This window comes from Hippichthys cyanospilos, chromosome 5, assembly GCF_059441005.1.
Source record: "Hippichthys cyanospilos isolate Australia breed blue-spotted pipefish chromosome 5, RoL_Hcya_1.0, whole genome shotgun sequence".
Classification (NCBI taxonomy): domain Eukaryota; kingdom Metazoa; phylum Chordata; class Actinopteri; order Syngnathiformes; family Syngnathidae; genus Hippichthys; species Hippichthys cyanospilos.
This window is the reverse complement of record NC_142373.1, coordinates 1428661-1440111: the sequence shown is the minus strand read 5'-3', so window position 1 is coordinate 1440111 and position 11451 is coordinate 1428661. Positions and strand designations below refer to the sequence as shown.

General features: G+C 38.1%; 1 protein-coding gene across 1 annotated transcript in view; it reads left to right on the top strand.

Annotated features, from left to right (window-relative positions):
* The first annotated feature begins 6936 nt into the window (after window positions 1–6936).
* The window catches only part of LOC148423111 (amine oxidase [flavin-containing]-like), a 29756-nt gene continuing 25241 nt past the window's right edge, over window positions 6937–11451 (top strand). The window contains exon 1 of the mRNA XM_088415911.1: window positions 6937–7031. Within this exon, the coding sequence (XP_088272037.1) occupies window positions 6977–7031 (55 nt within the window). The 5' untranslated portion in view covers window positions 6937–6976. The remainder of the gene's footprint in view (window positions 7032–11451) is intronic.

The following is an 11451-nucleotide window of genomic DNA, read 5'->3' as shown; positions in this document are numbered from 1 at the left end:
AAACAATTGATTTGTCTTCATTGTTAATTTGCAAGACTTGATATTCAATTGCTGAATTCATTATAAAACAGATAAGATTGTGAGGTTTATTTTAATATGGAATAGTTAACCTTTTATTTGCTTTCTCTATTTGTGTTAAGACCATTTGTGTGAGTGCACCCTGGTCAATCTGGGGTGAAGGTGAGCAGAACAAAAGATAGATAAACAGTGGACAGTCCTTTGGGGGGGCTGTGCGTATTTCCAAGGTGTGAACAAGAGGTTTTGAGGGACCTCCTGTCTATTGCCTTGGGGAACAGGCCTCTAGCGGACCCTGGAGCCAGCGGTTGTCCCATAGGCAACAAAAGGGGACCACGGGCTTTCTTCAACCTCAGCTGTCTTATCCAAGAATAAAATCTTTTTCTAACCTACATGGTCTTCACTTCCGACAGCAATTTGCTTTGCTTTGTGGCGACTCTGGAATTTAACTGGGACAGAGCCATCTCACTAAGAAAAAAACAATACAAAGTCTTGTTAATTTTGTGTGAAAATTCAAACATGGTACCTAAATAAATGAGAAATTTGTGTTGACTTACCAATGTATAAGCAAGTATCCTCCTGAGACCCATTCTATTCATTTGAGTCCAGTGTTGTGTCCGTTTTGTCTCAGAAAGACCGCAAAGTTAATTGCATCCCAACCAAACACGAGACATGTGTCCTCTACAGCAGGGGTCCATCATCACAGACCGGTCAACGTTAGAGAATTTTACTGTCGACCGGGGGGCTTAATCAATGATTGACAATTTTGCCGTCAATGGCGACCTATGCAGACATATCGACGTTTGACGATTTTATTGTCGATGGGGGGCAGATGGCAAATATAAAATGCACAGAAAATTTGAACTCACCATTAGTGGGGCTTGTCACCTGTCTACTGGGCTTTTCTCCCCTCCCAAAGATGTCTGTTTATTACTCATTGAACTTATTTGTGATTGAAATTTTGACACTCAGGTGACAGAAACGAATCCAAGAGAATCCAGCCAGTTTTTAAAGTGTTTTTTTTTTTTTTTTAAATAGCTTTCATACTTGGATAATACATAAAACGTAAATAGTTCTATTCTGCCCTCACTGTTGGCTAGAGAACAAATTGACTGCAAACAGTCTTCAAGTGAAATTATGAGGCTGGAGTAAATTTGAGCTCTTTACTTTTTGCCCTTTTTTTACTTATATTTTGTGAAAGTGAAACGATACAAAAATATATAGTACAATAACACACTGTCATTTATAAACAAATAAATGTTTATACGACATGAAATGTACTAACAAATACGAATGTCGCATGAAAGAAAATCAGCTGTCGAGTGATTGTAAATACGGACACTAGTGTGTTATCCAGTTGACGTCGTCACTGTCCCATGAGCCGGAGGTATCGTGTGATTAAATGAGTCTATGAGTAATACAGTTTGGAATTAACTGAAATTATATCTATTACTAAAAATGCCTAAAGAGAGAGGCAAAACAACACAAACACTAGCCAACTTTTCATTCATAATTTCATTGTGTGGCCCAAGCGGGCCGGTAACAGTTGATCCACGGAACGCGAACAAGCAGTTGGCGACCTCCCCTACAGCACAAAATAGGATATAGTGTAGCATGAATCAAAAGACGTTTAGACAAAAAACAAATTCCCACTATAATGGACAAATAGGCTGAGCCTCAGGAAAAAATAGTTTTATCCACCAAAACTGTTTGCATCATCTGTCAAGAGACAAACTAGCAAATGCCCAACTTACCTGCTTGGGTACTTTCTGGCAAATTAGCTTGCTAACCGTTCAAGCTATTTTGTACGCTAGTTAGTAAACCAACAAACTCACGTGAAACATGTACACATACTTACATATCTAGCTCATTTGTTAAAAATTTAAATTCTGTCATTTGTTTGATGATTTTATGGACTGTAGCCGACAGAATCCCTCCGTTCCTCGCAATAAGACATTCGGAAGCATTCTTGAACTGTTGGAGTATTTTTTCACGCAGTTGCTCACAAAGTAGTGATGCTCACCCATCTTGGCTCGTGAAAAAGTATTTGGTGATGTTCCTTTTATACTGAATTATGACATTCACCTGTTATCAATTAACCTGTGGAATGTTCCAAAGAGATGCTCTTGAAGCATTCATCAATTTTCCTTGTCTTTTGTCGCCCACGTCCATGCTTTTTTGCAGTTATGGTGCAGGCATCCATTTGAAATCGTAAAACATCTAAGTATCATTTTAAACATTAAATATCTTGTAAAAATCATTGTACTTCTCTATTTTCATTTATATATATCACACAAAAACTGTATCATGAATAAATAAATACATGATTTTGAAGTTCAATGGAGTTTTTTTTTACTTACTGGACAAGATATGTTTCACATTGAATACTGAATACTGCACATTTTAATTAGCAACTGAATTGATAATATTTTATTTTATTATTTGAATCTTGAAAAAGTATTTCCATTTTGGCGCAACATTTCATTGGAAAAAGATGGAATAAAAGTGAAGTTATTTCATGCTTCTTGCTGCCCTCTGCTGGATTTTGCACACATGCACGCACACGCGCGCGCACACGCACGCACACCCTCACATACGCTGGAAAGCGAACATTGATTTATCCATGTCCACAAGGTCGATTTTTTTTTTTTTTTTTTTTTTTTGGGGGGGGGGGTCAAAAATAGTAAACTATTGATTATTTTCTGTGGGGGGGAGTCAGGACTGTGTTGCCTTAAGGCCGTATCTCATTGAGCGGTGAGTGCATGCGAGGGTAGCGAATGTTGGGTTTCATCAAGGTTGGAAAATGTTGCCACCATGCTTGCAAATAATTTTACTTTTCACAAACAGTAGGAAACCATTCCTTAGCATTTATAATATTTATATATATTTATATATACAATATTTATTGATTGAAAAAATCCAGGAACATAGTAAATAGTATTTTTTTCAACAATGCATTCTGGATGAGGTCTTGGTTCAAATCCTCCTGGCTCCGGCCTTCCTGTGTGGAGTTTGCATGTTGTCCCTGAGCCCGTGTGGGTTCTCTCCAGACACTCCGGCTTCCTCCCACTCCCCAAAAACATGCTGGCAGGTGAATTGGACATACTAAATTGTCCTTAGGTGTGATTGGGCGCGTGATTGGTCGTTTGTCTCTGTGTACCCTGCGATTGGCTGGCAACCAGTTCAGGGTGTGCCCCGCCTACTGCCCGAAGCCAACTGAGATAGGTTCCAGCAAGCCTGTGACCCCTGTGGAGATAAAGCGGCTATAGAAAATGGATGGATGGCATTCTGGATGAAATTTGCTGCATTTAAAAATTGAACTAGTTCATGCTTGTCTTTGGCGCAATGGACAGGGAGATTGCGGCCAAGTGGGGGTCAATGCAGTTGGCATCTCAGAGAAGTCAAAATGGGTGAGCGGGGGATGTGAACCCACCACAGCAGTGAGAATTCCAAATCTGTGTGTTTAGAATTTGACTAGAGCGAGTGTAGCTACTTTGTTTGAAGTCCCTAAATAATATTAACCATCTACTCATCTCTTGACTAATTGATAAAGTTTGCATCTGAACGTCATCATTCGTAGATGTTTAGTTATTTTTGTTAGTTTAATTACATAAAGGCAAACCTGTGGAAAAGATTGGCACCCACAGGCTAGAAAGCGCAACTGCGGTCTCTTGAGGCAAAAATGAAATAACAGTGCGCCCGTGGGACCAACTTCAATGTTGCTGCACACGACTGGACTTTAAAGTGGGTTCTAGATCTATTTTTGGTTTAACGACAAAGGCTGAAAAACAAAGGGAGACAGACAACGTGTCATTTTTTACATTTCGGGTTTTTTTTTTCTACATTTAAGTTTTGATTTTGTAACGAAAAAGCCTTTTCCCGCAAAAATGGTATGAGGACAACTGCTACTTTTTGAAGCTCGCTATAAATTGTATAGTTTTTACAATATAAACATAACATGAAACAATAAACAAACCTAGAACATGCTGTTTTGTGTTGTGTTGATTTGCTTTCTGCTCCATATGAATATTGGTTCCTGGTTAGCTCATTTACTGTAATTCTCCAAATATAAACTGTGTATAAGACACACCCTTAATTTTGGGGTCCCAATCTGGATTTTTCTATGTTACTGTGTATAAAATGCACCAAGAGTTTGGCAACAATGTAAAAAAAACTATAGCAAAAAAGAATAAATCTCATCTTTTGTAAACTCTTCATATTTTCTTGTGCTCATATCCGTAAGTTATATATTTGTTGCGGGTAAATTTAATTGTGTTTCCAGAGCAGTCAATGAACGCAACGCCAGTAAAAGTGAATGCGCTCACAGTTGGTTATACTTCTCCTCGCGAAGTGGTTAGCAATTCTGCCTCACAGTCACAGGTTGGATTCTAATTCCATCCTTCCTGTGTGGGGTTTGCATTCTCTCCCCATGCCTGGGTTATCTTCAGTTTAGTCCAATTTCTTGCCATATTTCCCAAAAATATGTATGGTAGGTAGATTGCACACTCTAAATTGGTCACTCAAAGTGTGTTTGTGAGAGCGAATGTCTGTTCGTCGTTGCGTGCCCGGTGATTGGCTAGCGATCACCTCAGGGTGTATCCCGCCTTCTTCGAGAAGACAGCTGTGATAAGCTCTGGCACAACCACAATGTTTGTGTGGATAAGCTGTCAAGATGATGCATGGATGGATGAACGGACGAACGGATGGATGGATGGATGGATGGATGAATAAATGACTCCTTTTATCACATAATGTGTTCTCTAAAATGAGGAAAAATGTACTGTATAAAGGAATGCTTTAATTCTATTTAAAATCAGTGACAGAGATGTTCCACTCTTAGTTTTCTAGTCACACATGCCTAAATGTAAACATACTGCATTTGGTCCAACTTGGAGGTACCCCGATGAAAAGCCATCTTGTGTCTCACGTACGCCTGTATTCTGTTGTTGTTATTTTTGCAAAAGCTCATTTGTATTTTTGATTACTGTTACATCAATGGTGCAACACTGACATAATTGATGCAAGTTTTAAAGTGTAGCAAAACCGGTGGCCACCAGTCAGTCACTAATGATAGGTAGTTGTCAAACTACGCAACAATTGAGTCAGTCTTAGTCATCGCTTTGTACGCGGCAGGCCTTATATGCTTAAGGTAATGTACACTAACGTATGAAAGCACGTGATGGCATTAAAATTAATCTGTATACTACTAACTTACAAGTAAATCTCTTTAGCTGTCAAACGCTGACGTCAATTGTAAATTATAATCATCCTTAAACTGCAGTGAGGATTAATGTCGCTTGTAGCCACTTGAATCTATGACTTTACGCGTTAATGTGTAGGAATTTGCAAATGATTCATCACTCAAACCTTATTTTATAGAATAGAATGAATCGTACAAATGAACCTTTTGAGTGAATGCAATGAATGGAATCACTTCACTTGGTGAACTATAGTTATATATATAGTAATATATATAAGTAATATAGTAAATATTAAGTAGAGCCAATATTAATTCAGCACTTTCGCTAATGGACTTGTTTTATTGGTCCAAATATTAGTAATTAGACAGAAATATAATTATTATATTCATCTAACTTAAGGTTTATTTTGATGATATATTATTAATTTTATTGATTTGATCGAAATATTCAGTAGGTTGATATTTAAACATCTGCTATTATGTAAATACTTAAATAGGAACTTATTTTAGAAAAAAAAATAATTTAATATGCATTCACTGATTACTCAAAAGACAAATCCATATTTAGTATCAGCTACTGAATACTTACTGTTACTACTGTTACTATAATTTACAAAACACTTTTCCAAACAGTAAATATAAATGTTAGGTTGATCCAAATATCATCATTTTTAATTCAAATAGTATATTATTGTTCTTAAGGTATTTTCAAAATTTCACAGATACCAAAAACCATGAAAACGTTAAAAAATGTCTTACAAATGTGTTACGAACAGGACAATATTTTTTCAGACATTGAAAAAATATCTGATTGAATGTTATTTTTTTAATTGTCACAAATTTTGAATCAGAATTTCATACAATGTTTTTGTTACATGCATAAAGTAATTATTAATTAGATCTAAGATTCACGACATGTTAGCGTTTTTCCCAAAAAACTGTAAATACTGTATCATATATTCATCCATCCATTTTCTATTGCTGCTTATCCTCACAAGGGTCACAGGTTCGCTGGCTCAGCTGACTTCGGGCAGTAAGCGGGGGGCACACCAAAGTAGTTGCCAGCAAATTGCACGGCACACCCTGAAACCCACCCACACACTTAAGGACAATTCTGCGTGTCCAATACACTTGCTTTGCATGTTATGGAGCGTGGGAGGAAGCCTGTGGGCCTGGAAAAAATCCACGTGAGTACGGGGTTAATTTTCTCCTAATATTCATTTTCTAAATATATGTGCACTTGGTGAACATTTGCAGTAACTCAATATTGTCTCTGTTTTTTATTTTGTTCCCAAATATTAAGGTTATGCAATGACTCGATCCAAATTGTAATGAAGGAGATCCAACTTTTGCTTTTGTTTCATTATGCTTAGTTTATTATTATTATTATTATTATTATTATTATTATTATTATTATTATCATTATCATTATCATTATCATTATCATTATCATTATCATTATTATTATTATTTGGATTCCCTTTCCAGAGTGTGTAGAATGTGACTGTGGTATTTTTAGCTGGTGGTATTATTTATTCATTTTTGTACTTTAGACAATTATTTTGAGGACCAATTTGGATCGACTAGTCAAACGCGCTTTTACAACCAAGGGGCGGAGTCTTTCGAGGCCGTACGCCCAGCCTCCCCTTGACGGCCCCACCTCTCTGCTTCAGCTCCCGCCCACATGGCTGTTTATAATACAGATGCGCCCCTGCCATCAACTCAGCAGCGGCAGGCAGGACGACGACTGCATCGAGCAGAATGACGGCGCCCGACAACACCTACGACGTGATCGTGGTTGGCGGAGGAATATCTGGTAAAAAAAAAAAAAAAAAAGAAGCAAACAACCAAAAAAAACTCCGTTTTACAATCATTACTCGCGGCGAAGAAACATATTGTTTACCTTAGCAACAGAGTGAATTGGCTTGAGCGAGCCACTGATGGAAGTGTGGAGGAGACAACTGTTGCACCGTAGTCTCTGCATTCTACTACTGTATCTCCCCAAAACAAATGCAATCGACGTTTTACGCGACAAGGTGATACTACTGCATGTGTAGATGATGATGAGCAGCAGTCGCAGAAGCGCGGCGCCTGTTGAATAAGAGCTAATCATCCACACACAGCAGACTTTGCATTACATAAGAGCAAGAGGAAGAGGGGTGGATGGGTGGAGGGGTCTCCGCTCTGCTTTGGCTTGCTTGCTTATTAATTGCACAGACTTGTCATTGTCTTTCTGGGGAACGTTTTCGAGCTAAAATAGCAGCAATGTGAAAATCATTCCTTCAAGTTATTCATGTGTGAGATAAGTGAGAAGTGGTGACTTAGCTCTGGTCACAAGATAATGAGATCATGATGAACATGATATTTTATGAATTTACGCTTTTTTTCTAAATTGTTTACTTTGTAAAATTGCTATTTTAGTGGTGCAGCAAATCTGGTTGCACCCATGACAAAAATAAATTGATAATTGTATAGTTTATTGTTGTCATAGAGTCGTTTGGTGAATTAGATGGTTAACCTTTGTGCTGCTTATTTGCTGAATAAATGACCTCAGAAGCATGTGAAAAAATTGTACACAGTCGCAACACCCTGGCATGTGTTCTTTATGCTGCTTTATGCTGCTTTATGCTGCTCATCATCCCAATCACGCGACTGCTATGCGATAGCACCCTAATATAATGCTATTTTGGTGGACAGTCAAAGGTTTGAATTTCTTTATTATTATTATTACTATTACTCATATTACACTTCTACTACTACTACTAGTAGTACTACTACTGCTACTACTACTACTACTACTGCTACTACTATTTCTACTACTAGTAGTAGTGTTTTGGATTCATGTGCTGGTGGTGGTGTTGCTCCCTAAATGTGGATGCACACAACATTGAGGAGTGACCACCAGTCAGTGTGCAGGTATGCTATTTATGTTTAAGGTGCCTGCTCCACAAAACAGTGTCATTAATATAGAGAATGTAGACTCATGTTTGTTTTAAAGTAAATCTGTTTTTCTAAGGAGGTGCTGCTGTTTAGGCCAACAGCAGTTCAGATGTGCAGCAGCAGTTAATCTTTTCATGTCGGTGTCAATAAGGTGACATTGTTACACATACTTTTCACTGATGGAAATATTGAGGCATTTATTATAGCGAGACATTTACAGTATTTGTTCTAAGTGGTTGCTGGATGCACCCAGCAAATAACTGGGAAAAGGCGTCCACAGTAAAGGCCGCTATCTGAGAAAATATGTCAAGACCGGTATGAGAATTAAGCAGTGTTCTTCAGCCAGGGGTACTCGTACATCTCAGGGTAAGCAAGGACATAACAGAATTACATGGAAATAATAATTTTTTTGTCCAAAACAATGAAATTCGCCACAGACGATTTTGGTGAGTCAGATAAATGATAACATGTTTTCAAGAAACCCCTGCATTGTATTATCATTGCTGTTTGTAGCATTGCCCAAGTACAGTATTTCAAAATATGTTTGAGATGTCCTATGCTCCTTGAGTCAATATCTTAAGATGAGTACCTTACAGTCTTCCTTGCAATCACTAAATCATTTTAATAAAGTAGGCAATCATATGTCAGAACACACTAATTCACACCACAATGCCTAGAGTGCATGCAACAACATGTTAGCTGTAGATAGGTTTAAAGGATTCCCCTGGCACTAGACTGCAATAAACTGCAATCATGTGCACTGTGAAGCATTAATGTATTTCAGGTAGCTTTCAACCTTTGGAGTCATTGTTTGAAAAACATCAATAAAAATTTACATTTGACCTCATGTTATCTGTCACAAACACTAAAAGTCAAAAGCAAGGTTATGCTCCGCTTGATTTCCTTGTTAATGCCTTTTGAGGCAGAATTTAAAACTTCTGTCTTTCATTTCCTGACTAAGAGGCAGAGATTTACTTTGCGATGGGACAAGTGGTTACTTAAATTCCGTCAACTCAGAAAGGCATCCCCAAATGCTTTGCTCAATGATGTGCAAGCGATTTATTCATTAAAATGATATTTAAAAAGCAAAATAACAAATCTCTTAATTCAAAACATTGCTTTTTACATTAAACCTGTACAATGAATGCACTGAGCAAGATTGTGTACAGTGTGAATTTCAGTTCATGAAACCATGGCTGAAACATTGACGTCCCAGATACCCCAGCTGGCAATGTTCAGGGGACTACCCCGGACAAGCAACATCAGATTGGCATCTCGCTTGCTTTTGTTTGCTGTGCAACTACATGAGTGTTGTTTGGAGAAGAGTAGTGGAATCTCTGGAGGACAAAAAAAAGTTTGTTGTTACATGTTAGTGAATCTGGTGAACAGTTGTGGCTAATGCTAAAAGCTCTCTTGGGTTACAGTTCAACAGCTGTAAATGTTTAACAAGCCAACGCTCTCAGCACCATCCAATCTTTGTTGCTGAGTCACGGCAGCTATTGGAAACTGGCTGTCATTTATTAGGCTCATCTTTTTTTGCTCTGCTTGTAGCGAGAGATGAGTAGGACTACTTTACCCATGATTCTTAGAGGCAGAACCAGGAAGCTATTGTCGTTCCAAATGAAGCTTGCCACCATGTCACCTAAATTGAAGTTGAGGATAAGACCGAGCTGGTTCTAAATAAAAACAATCCTATATCAATCCAGTCATTTTGGCCTGCATTGTGTTGGATTACGATATCAGAACATACCCCAAAAATGCTGGAGGATGTTCGATGGTTAGAATTTTTGCTCTTGTATTGGTTGTTTATGTGCAGTCTGTTTTGAAGAACTTTAAGTGGAGAAATACATATACCATGCTATTGGATTCATGCAGGCTATTTACTGACTTTCCAGGCAATTCTTTGGAATATCAGGATGACAAAACAACACTGCTCAATTTATTACATGGGGTAAACAATGTGAGGTACAACAGTGTGGGTACTATTGATCTCCACTTTGATTGTCGCCACAGCAAACTTGTTATTTACCTTTTTTTTTTTTTTTTACTCTGTGAAATTCTGATTATATAGTGAGCTGTGTGTATCAATATGCATCGACGCTTTTTTGTAATGGAGTGATATACTGCAATATTTGTGATCCAATTCTAAAATACAGAGCCAAAACTGTATTGGTACTGATGAATCATCAAATTGCACAATCTTGTTTTGTGTATTGTTTTGTACAAACCTACCCGTTTTGCGGGCTTGTTTTGTGTGAAACAACTCAGAAAGTTGATTCAAATTGACCAAATTATTTGGTCAACTTTTTGACCCATAATCGGGTCATTTTTAACCCAACTGTTTTTAGTGTGTACATACGGAAAGTTATGAATGATTCAATTTAAATGACTAAATAACATAATTTGAAATCCTTGAGCTCGACTAAATGTCTCTTTCAATTCCATAACCACCTTTGATTGCTATTGATCAATACCATCACTGATATCGATATTTTAACTACAACTTGTGCGCCCACCACTAGTATACTGCACAGATGAAGCGAAGCACATTAATTGGTTTGTTATAAGGGTTTCTTTTCAGCATTAACGTTCCAAGTCCATACATGGTAAAAATATCTGTTACTGTACATTTTGATTTGTTTTGCCGGCAACAGTTTGAAAGCATAATTACTGATGCAACCTCCAAGTATACGTTGTTTGCAGTCAAACGGATTTGCTGTACTTTTTATTTTTTATTGCATAGTCTGGAGAAACTTGCTGATGATTTATGGATTGAGGTGACGAGAGTGAGATGGTCTCTGATCTGGGCCCACGCCCTTTTTGTGCAAGATTCAACTGAGCGTTCGTCTTGTCAGTCAGACAAGAAATAGACACTGAGGTCAGTGTTGCTTCAAGTTCCAGTTAAGTGTACGCAAACAAACGGTGGAGAAATGAGCTAATTCAATGAGGCTAGCGTCAACCCCCTTGCGTGTCACATTAGGCCCTTGTAACAACATCATTTATTTACTCATATAAAACCATCACAGTCAGCTCGATGACCATTTCCCTCTGCACTTGAAATGCAATTGTCCTTTTGCTGCTGGAGACCGCCGCCCATGGCCAGCGGTCCCTCGGGGGGCTGGATGACTTTTACGAGGCAACATTAAAGCCTTGTGACAGCCGCTTATCACAGTGCGAAGGAGGCGGGAGAAAAAAAACAAGGGGGAACGCCGTCTTCCTGCTCTGTGTCAAGCAGAGGGACATCAAATCATGGGCGCAAAGAATTTGGGCAGGAAATGGATAGGAGTGTTGAGGGG